At 38.9% G+C, this 13,615-nt stretch overlaps 1 protein-coding gene across 3 annotated transcripts in view; it reads right to left on the bottom strand.

Moving 5' to 3' along the window:
• LGR5 (leucine rich repeat containing G protein-coupled receptor 5) overlaps positions 1–13,615 on the bottom strand; it is a 93,528-nt gene that overhangs the window by 26,940 nt on the left and 52,973 nt on the right. For 2 of the 3 annotated variants that reach the window (XM_040595777.1, XM_040595776.1), the window contains exons 4-5: positions 12,888–12,959; positions 1,900–2,115 (exon numbers count right to left, since the gene is read on the bottom strand). In XM_040595777.1, coding sequence (XP_040451711.1) covers positions 1,900–2,115; positions 12,888–12,959 — 288 coding nt within the window. The remainder of the gene's footprint in view (positions 1–1,899; positions 2,116–12,887; positions 12,960–13,615) is intronic. The other variant, XM_040595778.1, reaches the window with a different exon arrangement.

Below are 13,615 nucleotides of genomic sequence, written 5' to 3'. Positions count from 1 at the left end.
GTAGCACCTTAAAAGAAAAGAAGGGCTGTGAAAGAGGGGCTGCCAGGCACTTTCCTTTCAATGCTTCATTCTGCTCTGAAAATAGCGTTAAAGATCAGAGGGAGGGTCTCTGCATGTTCTGCAGAACCTACAGAAACTGAGTCTACCTGCCCATAGAAGGCAGGGATTCTAACGGCAAAATGCAAATGTTCTGTGGGGTTTTCCTTTCCAAGGAAGAAACTTAATCAACCTTTTTTTTTTTTTTTTTTTTTTTTTTTTACTACACTGACTTTTAATTGCTTTAGTTAGCATGAACAGCACACCTCTGAACTCCAATTATGTTCGGATGTCTAATGATAAAGCTTCAAACCTGCTCCAATTTGCCATGCATTTTTTCACTGGGTTGAAAATTTGCCAGACTGTATAAAATAGCAAACAAAAGAACACAGAGCTACACATAAAGATTTTGATGGGCCAAAAATATCAGATGTTGTCGATCATGAGGAATGATTCAATTATTAATCAATATGAAGCCTAGGAGTTTAGAAATAAGCAAGCCAGATCTAAAATAAGAAAATTTAACTGAGCAGAAGCAATCAGGGCATGAAAAGAAATTATTTTCTTCTGCATTTCTTAACTGTCCTCTTATCACTGTATTACTGGCTGGGATCTAGAGAGCAACATTCAAGACAGTGTTTTGTCTTTAGCATGGCTGAGATAAGTCTAGAAGCTCAGTCAAATGACAAATCCATCTACTCTTTAACTTGAATGGGTTTGATACTTCATGTAAACAGAAGACAAAGGTTTTGCCACACAAAGCAGCTGTGACCCCCATTTTTGATGTCCTATATGCTTATATGAATACATCAAGCACTAGGCAGAGATGGTGATTATAACTGCCAATAAAGAACCCTGGCGTATGTCAGGTTCAATGCTTAGACTGGTGCTAGAATATGCTGAAATACACTGTTTTACAGACTATGGTTTCAGACAGCTTGTAAAGCTTGAATATGTTATTTTCTCTTTAATAATGCTAGCATTTTTCAAAGTTATCCTGAAATAACTTCTCCACCTCAGTTTCTCCAGCCAGTCTAGAATTTTTTCTACTTGGTACATTCCCAGAAGACAAAAAGCTAAAACTGTGTTCCACAGTGTACCTTTCAGATTTTGGTGTGAACTATGCAAGTTTCATTTTGTTGAACTGCTATGCAAACATAAAAACGCAAGCCTACATATACTTTCTATGAAGGGAAATGCATACTTTTTCTGCTGGACAGCATTCTTTCCAAGTCATCCAGAAAGGCTTCAGTTCATTTCCTGTTTCTAATCTTCCCTCATTCAGCCTTAGAGTCTTACAGGGCACCCAATTCATGCCTTCCTGTTTGTTTTGCTGACCAGATAAGGTGATTTTTTTAATTCCCTTACATAGCTCTTTATTGGAGATGGAAACTTTTAAGCTGGATCAAAACAAGTGCTAGATCAAAACTAGAAAATGCTAGTTTAACTGTAGGAAGATGTAAAAAATCTGTTTCTCCAAGATGATTTTTTTTAAAACTTTAGTTTGTAGTACATATACAGTCCAGAAAACTTAAAAAAGAACATTTTCTGCAACAAATGAAACGGAACTTTTGGTAAAGGAGTATCACTAAGCCTAGTGCAGATGGAGAAGGAAAAGTGCAGATTCCTAGCCCCAAGGTATCAAGACTGTAAGATAAAAGAGACGTTTAATTAACCCATCTATATACCTATTTACCTGTCATTTGCCAGCTGGGGAGGGAATAGGGAAATATCTAATTATTAAAGGTTGTCTCAAGCAACATTTAAACTAAACATTGCATCTTCAAGTAATTTATCACAAAGAGGGCAAAGCCCTGCAAAGAAGCTGAGATTGTGTCTAAAAAAGCAATCAATAAGACTTACAGAACTACCAAACTAGAGAGGTTTCCAAAAGCATAGTCTGGTATGTAATGAATTTTATTCAGTGCCAATGTCATTGCCTGAAGTGCTGGTAAACTTCTAAAAGCTTGGACGGGAATTTCTGTCAAAGAATTATCATCTAGCCACAGGTGTCTAAGGGAGACCAAGCCATTGAAGCAGTTCGGGGGCACATAGTTGATGTGGTTGGCATCCAGACGTCTAGGAGAAAAAGAAATAGAGAAAATTGACTCTGAGAAAAGAACAGTGGACTTAACACAACGGCCATCAGAAGTTATCACCAAGAATACAACTCCAAAGCATGGACATGGGTTGCCACATTCATTTTTAATTTCCCAGAGATTCTACATTTCCATCTTGCTTGCAGCCTCACCCCTGAGACCTCAAATAATGTTTACAAGTCTCCTTGTCAGCTGTTTCTCCATGGACAGCTCTCCTTTGGAGCCATCAGCTCAGTGAGAGCACACACTGATAATTTTTGAGCAGAGCCTCTCTACAGACCAGGTATGAATTTGATTTCCTTTTCCAATTATTTGAAAGTATGGAATAAAAAAGCGCAAGAAACTCATCCACAGATTCTCTTTCAGAACCTATAAATCACTGAGCTGCAAGATGATTTGTGTTTCTCTACATTAGACACCTATTGTAAAAGCCACAAATAAAACTCACTTCCAAGTCTTTGTTCCCATTTTACTTTTCCTTAAATATTGTTTATTCTAGTGATTCTAATGAGCACTAGAGTTGACAATTTTTAGTAGGGGAGCAAAATGTATTTTTAAATAGAGATTAGTGTTGCTAATGCAATGTATTTATTTTGAAAAAGAAGTTATTAAATACACTTCAGTTGCTGCAGAGCCAACAGAGGGAGCCCAACTGCACATCATACCTCTTCAGAATCTGCAGGTGATATCTTGCTCTCACACTTGTGTGAATAAGGATTAAATCTACTGAATCTTTTGCAGATGTGGTGATAGAAATATTATGTCATATATTCACTGGCTTTTGCTTTTGCTGTTTTGCTTTCCCATTGTGACGCTTTCAAGGAAAGATTTAGAAGTCTATTTAGAAGTAGATTTTGGAAACTTTGTGAAGCATCCAGGTGGTGATCTGTACCCTGATACACGTTTCCTGCTTTTAATGCATTGTACTGACTTGCACCTTGTTCAGAAAATGAAAGCCACGTTCTGAAACTTTTCTTGAAGATGTCTGTACAGAGGAGTAATTAAGTGAACGGTGAAACAGAAATAAATTTAAATAGATGTTTGAAAACACTACAGAACAAACAAACAGCCACACCCAGGGTACAAAGCAGTAATTCTGTACAACCTAAATTTGGTCTGTTTGAGAGAAATGCCATACTCTTTGTGGCGGGTATACTAATCCCTTTATTTAAAGCTGCTTTCTCATTTGCAGTCATGTAAAATGTCAGGTCCATTCTATCTTCTGCTCCATGCTGCTCCTACCTACTGCACAAGAACAAATAATGACTGCTAAGGCTCTGTGCCAGGCTGGCAAATAACTGAGACAAGGTCAGTTGGAACAAATTTATAAAGTTCAGTGTCAAAGCCCTTGTACAATTAAATTTTCAATATAATAACTGACATGGCAGGCAGCAGAGACAGAGCTTCCAAAATAACTCAAGGGTCTGTCAACAAATGGGTGAGGCTGGAAATGTTTAGAAATACTCATGGCTGTACCTCCCCCATTCCCCAGGCAACAACCATGCTACGCCTGTGTTTTCAAATAAGGTATAATTTGAATGAGTAGATGAGGTTTCTTTGTGTTCAGTCAGAAGTAAATTTCTTCCCTGGGTGATGCTGGTATGTAAACTAAGAAGTTACAGTTGCCTTAGTTTGACAGTTACATTGATTAAAGAATGGAGGCTTTATTCAAACTGTGTTACTGTATTACATTTAACATCTTGTTGAATAGGAAGCCTGCCTGTGCAGCTCTGATGTCCCTGTTGATTCCCCAGGAGTTACTCACAGGATGCCTGGCTGCACAGTGAAGCCAACAGCCGGTTGTTTCTGTGCGATCCTGTGGCTGAAATGGCACTATTTCTGCTGTCGTCAAAGAGACCAGGATTTTTACCTTACCAATATTTGGTAGCAAATCAAGGAACTGATTTTCTTTATAGCTGAAGTTTCCAAATATAAACCCACCACTGGCTATGTAAACAGAATACAAAACATAGAAAGAAAAACAGAACTGCCGTAACATAAATGAAATTCTAGGCAGTTGAATTATTGTTTAATTAAAGCTTGGAAGAAATCAAGAAGCTACAACTTGTGCTGCAGGTCCTACAACTGGACTATGTATCCTCCAAGTGCTCATAAGAATGACTGTCTAAAGTGCTCTTTTGTTATCTAATCTTTTTCAAATTTCCAAGTACTGTCTTCCCTCTTGCAGATATTAAAAAGGCTTCAGCAGCAGTTATGTTTCCTGCCATACTGCAGGTAATGCAAACGGATGTATAAAGCATTGATCAAAATTGCTGGTTGTGGCCAATTGTTTTACATGTGTTGATCAAAGTTTTGGCACTTCCAGAACTAAACCCATTAGCTCATGAACATGACCCTATTTATAATTGAAAGTATATAGATAACATGTGGTGAGTTTGAAAGCTGCTATTATATTCCAGAGAGCGCTAGTTTAGGGAAGCAGAAATGCTTGATCTTTTCTGATAGGCAGCATGTAAATAAAACGGCCAGTATGAAATTCACCATAAGCTCACTTAAAATGTCTAAACCTTTCAAAGCAAATGCTTGAGCTATGTGGACTGTATCCCACTGGCGTTTCCTGTGACATACTGTGAATGGTATGACCATGTGCATAGATTATGAAAAGATATTATTCATACAGAATTGTAAACAGGACTAATTTATTGGTACTCTAAAATGAGTGAAGCTAGATGTTTGAACAACATTTGAGTTGCACTTTTTGATCAATTAAATATGACTGGATACTTAGTTTTATGCCACCGGTAGGTTTCTAAGGGAGTATGTATTTTTTTCCTTTTTCTGAGTCTTGTCTCAGGAACAAGTCCAGCTACAACCTGGATGTACCTTGTGATCAAGGAATTCCTAAATATCTTGTTGTAATGCCTTGCTCATTCATTCATCTTTAAATCAAATGTTAGGGATGGTATTGGGAAGGAGATTTCTCCCAGGTCATCCTCTCCTCTGAAATAAATAGCTATTACATGACTCTTCTTGCAATGGATGAGGGCCTGAATACAATGAAGGGACCAAAGGGGATTACCACAGACAAAGAAGTCAAGGACAAAATGTTTCTTGACATTTAAGTTTAAAATAGAAGAGGTAAAACCAAATGAAAAGGGGCTACACATAACAGGCAGGGGAGGCAGAGAAGTGAGAGCACATGAGGACTGATCGGGAGCATGGTGGATTAAAGACGGGGCGCACTCCTCCCGCTCCTATCGTGTTCCTCTTCTGACCCGGCTCTGTTACGCAGGGAGCCACAGCCAAGCCTTGCCACAAGACATGGGGTAATGACGGGCAGGAGTTGGGGACAGAGCCTGTCTGGGGACGATATAATGGGCAGCAGGGAGTCACCTGCAGCCCCACCACCTCTGCTAGCACGTGGTGACATGGACCCTATCATGTTTTTTTTCACAGGAGTTTGACTAAAGCCTCATTTAAGTAATGGCAAGTGACATAGAAGCTGGCTCTGAGAAGTGGATGCAATGAAAATATAGCTGGCTATTGCGAGCCATGTTTTTCAAACATGGCCCTTTATGCAGGATATCCCCTTCAGTCCACAGGGGAAAATGCTAGGATTATTGTAAAAGCTTGATTACAACACATCGGCACAGCAGTTCCCAGAGCTCACTTTCAATTTTGCCCTTGTATGGTCTTCTACAGGACTGATACAAAGCACCCTGTGTGGCAACAGCAAGACCAAACCAGAAAAGTTACAAGTCACAGTTTAGCAGCTTTTGTTTCCGTCCCACTGCTCAGTCCTACATGAGGACATCTCTGCAGCTCTGGGAGTTTCAATCCTTAGTGCTTCTCTTCATATCCAAACCCGCTGCTCAGGCGTTCTGGCAAACCTGCATTCGAGATGGTGGGCCAGGGTGCCAGCACGCTGTGTCCAGTGGAACAGCCATTGGCAGTGCTACGTTTATAGAAAGATTGGCTCTGATGCTGGGTGGGAAAAAGTCAGGGCCAGCAGGAGTTGTTGGGTTATCCCAGGAATCTGGCTGCAGACTCAGATCAGGACTCCACAGCGCATCTGGTGTGGCTGGGAACGCTTCCAGATCCTGCAGCCAACTGGCTTGGAGTGGCCTGTGTGACGCTAGTGACCTCTCCTAGCCTCCCAAGCGAGGTGGCTGTACGTAAAGCGCCTACTGGGGACAGTCCCAGGGGCGTGCAAACTGCCAGATGGCTCTCGGGAACAGTTCAGGCAAATGTTAGTTGGCACGGGTCAAAAGTGTGCCAAGGACCCTGTTAACAGCGCAGGAGGACAGACTGTCATGCTCAGTGCCTGGGAGCACTCTGAAGCACTGTTTGCTTCGCTAGGCTGGCTGCAGCCACAGCCTGTCACTGTATGGCGCCCAGGAGGAGCTCCTTGGAAATCTGCTGTGAGCCCCTGTACTGCTGAACACTCGAACAGTGGCTTCTTGTCCTCTTCCCACGTGTGGTGTACGTCCTGGTGGGCTTCAGCCACGCAGGATGATTTTTGGCTAGCAGTTCTGAGGTTGAGAAATTTGTTCGCCCCTTACAAATGTGATAAAAAAAAACCCTGTTTTGAGATTACTCAGAAGACAAGAGTCAAATGCCTAGTAGCTAGTGGCCTGGAATTGCTGCTCTAGCTCAGCCTATTTACACCACCCTGTGAAAGCAGCTGGCCTTACAGCTGGCTGAGCTGGGGACTGCACCCCAAAAAAATAGTTGCACACGGATTTTAAGAAACCTTATACCTCTATCCTTCTCCCAGCTGCTTATCAAGCTAGAAACGTGTCTGTGACTGAGAGGGGTGGTATGACGTTGTAGTAGTGCTCCATGTTTCAGTCACTCTTCTACCTAGTGCACCCCAGGACTCTAGTAGCTTGGGTGGTTAAGATGTGCAATAAAATGAGGAGACTGCAATGGTGAGTTTTGAGACATCTTTGCATATGTGTACAGACACCTGCATGGGTACACACAACCTTGATTTAAGCTGTGGGAAATGCCTCCTCACGGAGTTTGTGGGCACCTGTTGAGGTACTGGGTTTCCTAAGAAGGGTAATGCCTTCTGCAGGCTTCATTATCATGGGGTGTGACATGGAAAACCACAACTAAAGCTCCTGTCTTTTCATGAAAACAGTTCTCTTGGGAGAGTGTGATTTCATCAGTTGTTTTGTCATTTAACTGAAAATCAGAAATATTAACGCAAGCATGAAAACGGGAAAAAATTGTTTGAAGTTAACATTTCTGAAAAAAAAGGCAAACTGCCTGAACTGGAAGATTTTCAGGACTGTGTGCCTTCAAAGTCTTGAACTCTATGTTTGGATTCAGAATCTAAAGACTAAGAATGGAAACTTCTCTTGAAATGTCAAATATTTGGAGAAGCAGGGAGAAGATGAAATATCCATTTGCTGACCTGTTCCAGCCAGGAAATTATTGAAAACATCCAAGATGATTTCTAGATAATCTTTCAGGTAAAACTCAGTGTCACTACTAGGTGCTCCAGTATTACTAAAATATATTAAAAATAAAATCTAAGTGAATTAGAAATTATGAGGAATTTTAAACAAACTTCATTGATACTTGTTACTTGTAAAGTCAAATTAAGTTGCTTCAGTAAATTCCAATTTTGCAGGTTGCCCAGGGAGAAAATACGGGGTTTTTTTCCCTCTGTCAACTGCTGCCAGTGCTTTGGAAGATGGGCTATGCTGTATTCTGCCCCATTTCCCACTATTAAAGTACAAGTCCTGTTAAATTTTACAGGAATGAAAGCAGGTGATACAGTAAATAATGCTTGCTTTTAAATGGTCTTGATGACTGGTTTGGCATGGGCAATGAGATAGTACCCGATCTGTTCTTGATTTTTACTGTTTCTTTGTCTGACAATGCAGCAGTAAAAGCTGCTCATTAACACTGATGTCTAAACAAGAAATAAACAGGTAGTGAAGTTTCATCTGTAGTATTCACTGCAAAGGGTTGTATTACAATAGTCCCAGTAAAAGAATAGCAGAAGCTTTGCTTTTCTATCAGCAACACCAATTATGCTTTCCTTCTATATTTAGCAACATTCACAAATGGAGATCTGCAACTTACCGCTTGCTAGTAATAAAAAATCTGTGTTAATGTGTTCAGGGAAAAAATAAATTTTTTGGTATGTATTGTTATGTCATTGACTGTTTTTCCAATCCCTTCTTGTTCAAAAATAGTTAAATTATATGCCAATTCTGGTACATAAGGGATGTAATTAGAAATTGCTAGAGAAAAAAAGACACCTATTTAAACAAATACATACATTAAATGAAAATAGCTGGGACAGAAAACAAGCTGTTAATAAGGATACTTGAGAAACAAATCAATATACATATGTAAAAGTTTTTTTGACTATACAGGTATATTAAAAGGCTCCTTGATTTAAAAGCAGAATGGAGGTATTGATGCTGTGGGAAACATAAAATCCAGAGACCATCCGCTTATAGTCAGTTCTAAAGAAATACATTTGCTCAAGCTGAGTAACAGGGAAGACAGCATTCAAGTGGCTTTCAGACCCTGCTGCCAAGATTTAAGTTGTGACACCTCAGTGATTGTGTGTTCCTCCCTTTCAATCATAGTACCTGTGAACTTATTTTTCTCTTCTTAACAGAACTAAATGCCATTTGAATTGTTAGGACTAGTAATCGAGATAATTTGTTGAAGATATCTTTCTGCTGAACTTGGAGATCAAAACCACATCTCAAAATCAACATGTTCTGGTTACTTCCTTAAATCCTCCTGCCACAAAGGGAACTGGAGTCCTGTGCAATCACTGTCCAAGCTCATAGCTGAACTTACTTATTGATCAAAGTACCTGGGCACTGTTGTTGCCTATTGAACTACAAAGACTTTTATAAATGGGAGAAGATTTTAATAGTGTTTAACCTTATTTTTTCTTCAGTGGCAGAAATAAACATATTGTTATTTGTTTTGAGGCAGCAGTATAAGGGTTTTCTCATAGATTTTTGCGGTTGAATATGAAATTCATGAATTCTAGGGTTTTTTGGTTAATTTTTTTGTGCCTATTTCTCATTTTATAGTATTTCTTGGATAAAGTTTAAAGAAGACTGGTCTATTCTAGAAGTAGGTCAAACCTTAAGAAATTTATGAATATTTATCACTCAAATTTGTCAAGCCATTCTGCATGCCAGCAATATTACAACTTGGATAAGAAAGTGTAAGAAATTGTTGCTTTTTCCTGCAATGCATCAGTTCTTGTTCAATGTACCACAGGTCATTTAACATAGATTAATGTATCTATTAATACTGATACCTATAGTCAGCCTGGAACTAGATAATAAGGACAGCATATAATCCAGAAATACCTTTTTGTGCAAAAATTTGTGATGAATTTGCATTCCAAGTAAACATGGAAAACTTGCACGTGCATATATATGCACCTGTGTATTGTGCATGTACACACACACACAGAGAGTTATATATGTATATTTATATAAAAATGATTTTAACGTCATCGTCCTCACATTGATTAAGGCAGTTACTATGACTTGCCCCTTTACATGACTGCCTTTCTTGAGTAAAACCACAAAAGGCAGAGATTTTTGATTGAGTCCTGTCACCAGTTTTCAGTTTTTTGCATCTATACTAACCTAAAGCAAAGGGTTAATGAGGCTTTCAGAAATTTTGCCACCTGCGTAGTTAAACATAATAAATACAAGAAGTTGCTGTCTTACAGGAATTGCCTTTGTGAAGGCTTTTAACCTCTTAATTACACTCTTGAAAAGACTCCTGCTATTTCAAAGGTTTCAAGAAATAATTCCTATTGTAAATCAGAAGCCAATGCAAGAACCACCTTGTGAACAGAAAATTCCTAGAGTATATGAAACAAGAAATTGAATCTGTGCACCACTTTATCTGACAGGCACAACCCCGTTTAAGCAAACAAAAGAATAATAGTTTTCTTTTCCTAAAGAAGTCTCTCTTGCTGGTGATCGTCTTTCAGGTGATAGTAGCTTTTCTGTACAACTCCTATCGTTCCATCTTGGGTCTGCTACACAGCTGTCTAAAGGTTTCCACTGACCACTCCTCCCTCTGTTTTAATTCTGTCACAAAATATCAGTCCTTTACATAGACTGCACAAACTATGTTTAGTTTACTTCTTCAACTTCTTCACCCAAGGAAAAAAATGTTTGCAACAAAGACTGAGTGAGACTGTCATTTTGTTTAGAAACTGTGCTGAAAATTCAACAGTCTCTTTCAGAGCAACAAAGGAACTCTTGTTTGCTTGGCTTATCGTGTTTTGGTCCAGCATGTGTATAGAGTGATGTGATCTCAGCAAGATTTTTTTTGTTTGTTTAGCAGAAAGAAAATCTAATATAGTCACTAGACCAACATTTTCTCATGGCTTTTTCAAAGATCAAAGGAAAGAACCGTAACCTCAAAAGCGTATGGCTAAGATATTTCAGTCTGTGTCTGGTCAATAAAGAAAAAAGGTACTGACCAAATAACAATTAAAAGATAATTAATTCTTAGGGCTGTTTCACCTTTAGAAACCTTAATGAATGCTTTGTATATTAAGGAGGTAAATGTTGTTCAAGATGGACATAAAACCTGGGAGCTAATACAATGTAATGTGTGTCTGTGTAGTGGTAAGTTATACACAGATGACATAATTTTGCTGAAAATCAATTCACTACGTTAATTCTGTTCTTCAGATTTTGGCTGAATTAAATATATGCAAAAGATGTTAACCTTCTGGTGGAACTTCTTGATATACAAAAAAGAAGAGTATATTCAACACAGTGCATTTCTCAACCAATACATCTTAACTTGGACATCTTGGTATAGGTGATCACTCGATTCCTGCCATTGTTAAGACTTTTACCAGTGATGCTGGTGATCAGTGCACACTACAGCAACATTTTTTGTGACAGCTATTTGAACTTCCAAATGTGGATCTTGGAACTTGTTAGGAAAATAGTTTTATTTCAAAGTAATTCTGTGAAAAAGATGGCCAACCAAAGCACAGAGAGTCAGCTGACATTTTTCTCTGTCCAAACAACCTGCCTGCCTATCTTCAATCATCTAGATATTTTATGCTGCACATTCAAAATCAGTAGATCCTTTAGAAAATTTAGTCATTTTTTTGGTATCAGGTTAGAATGGAATTCTACGGATAATTCAGAAACATACTCTATTTACTGCATGCTGCATTGAGACAGCAAGAGTGGCCTTGTGGTTGCAAACTCTGAACAGCATGTGCAGCAGAAGGAACTCATGATACTTAATTGACTGAACAAAAACATGGCAGATAAATGTAGGTACAGTCAGGTGTCAAGTGAGGCACTTAGGGAAAAGGCAATTCAAACTTTACATGCCAAACTCTTGAGTAGCAACTAACATGCTAGAAAGAGATCCCACAGTTGTAATAAGCATGAAAATAACAGCTCAGTGTTGAGTACAGGTTAAAAATATTAAGCAAAACAAAGTTTGGGGAGTTAGTAGGAAAGCGAACAAAAAAGCTTCCATATTTCCCCTCTATAAATCCATGGTGTGCCAATGCTTTAAACATGTTGTGCAGGTCTGAGCCCTCCTTGACTCATCTCAAATCAAATATACGGGAACTGAAAAGAAGTTCGGTAAGAGTGACAAGGATGACCAGAGGAAAGGAATAGCTCCCACATGAGAAACAGTCCTAACAGCCTACATCTGATAAACATGACTAATGGAGGTGCAACAGAGGTTATAAATCTGGTGTTCAACAATACGGAACTACTGTTTCCACTTTCTTCTGATGCTGCACTTATGGGACATCAAATGCGATGAGAAGTTCCAAGTAAATAACAGGAGGTACTTCACCATGCTGCACAGGGCTAGCTGATCAGCAGATACACTGCCACAAAAAATTCTGAGTTTTACACTGCGTCAAAAAGCAGTTATACAAACTCATAGAACACCACTCCTTAAGAGATATTAAATTCAAAGAAGCCGCAATAGGCTCAGCAAGTCCCTGAGTGCAAACCTCCAGCAGCTGTGACAGTTTACCAAAGCAATATTATTATATTCTTTGCCTTCTAGTTTTCCTTTGGCATCTGCTGTTGAAGACTGTATACTGGGCTAGGTCAACTTTCAGCGCAACCTGGTACAACCATCCTTATGTACGGGGCAGAAGCACATCAAAATAATTTATTCGTACCACAAAGCAGCCAATCCTCACTCCTGGTCTAGCAGTTCTGGCAGGAGTTCTGTTAAAACTGAGGCTTGTGGACTGAGTCAGCACAGCACAGTCAAGAACTATAAATACGGAGACCTGCCTGAAGCACAGAATATAATTAAGCATCCCCTAGTACACTTTGTTTCATGAGTTAATAGTGTTTTCCATACTGCTTAAACAGAAAAAAATTACACCAAATGAAAAAAACCAAGGGAGTCATTTGGGATTCTTTCTTTTCCCTGGTAAAGAATCTTAACAAGAAACCATGGGAAAGACCAGTGCTCAAGGGACTATATTCTTCTTGACAGACAGAAAGCATTGCAGGGCAAGGAGTGTCTTCTCAGACGGTGAACCAGTTTATAACACTGCAAAGAAGCTGCTGGTGTCATGAAACTACTGGAATGAAATCAGTCACTTTTGATGTTTAATTGAGAGTACAATTCTCTTGGAAAGCAGCTCAAAGAGAGTTAAAAGAAAATGTTGATTCAGCACATTATTAAATGATATTAACAGGTAATTAATAGGTAATCATACACTATTGTTCATGCAAGGTTACAAGTTGTTTTATCAAGTATACTTACAGAGACTGCAGGCTGCGCAAGTTCTGGAGTGCTTCAGTAGGAACCTGGCGTAGCTGGTTATTCTGCAGCATCCTACATTTTGGGTAGCACAAAACCCAGAATCAACTCAGTAAAGATAATTTCCTTCTATTGTAAATTTTCTTCCAAGCTTACCTCCTTTGTACTGGTTCTACTTCGAGATTACAAAGGAAAGTATACAAATACTCCACCCCTGTCAAATGCCAGTTCTCTTCAAAGTAAACAAATACTTACAGCATATTAGCTTTGTAAACAGCTACACATCAGCTTTGAGCAGGATTTTCAAAGCAGCTGAGGAAGTCAAAAGAATAAATCCGATTTGCTCTCAATAGGGCTTGAGCCCCTAATTGCCTCCAGTGATTCTGAAATTGTCATCCTCGTGTACTGATTTTGTTTTTCTTCTGAAGTGCTTCACTTTCTTATTCTGATAAAGCTGAGAAGGACTGACTTTTCAAATCCTTACTCAGCAAAATGCTACTATGGCAAACAGAATTTTTACCTGTATAAGGAATTTATGATTTAGTTTGAATAAATTTTTCTATGTAAAAACTGCTGAATTTTTCCCAATGAAATCAGTTTTCTCAAACGGATAGTTGATAGCAATGACCTGACAAATATCTTTTCTGAAATACCACATCATTTAGCTTGCAAACACTCAAAAATCACTTTTGATTCCAAAAGAATCTTTTCCTCCCTTTGAATATGGTTTC

The sequence above is a fragment of the Falco naumanni genome, chromosome 5 (assembly GCF_017639655.2).
Source record: "Falco naumanni isolate bFalNau1 chromosome 5, bFalNau1.pat, whole genome shotgun sequence".
NCBI classification, from domain to species: domain Eukaryota; kingdom Metazoa; phylum Chordata; class Aves; order Falconiformes; family Falconidae; genus Falco; species Falco naumanni.
Note: the sequence above shows the minus strand (reverse complement) of the source record. Positions and strands in the feature narration are given on the sequence as shown.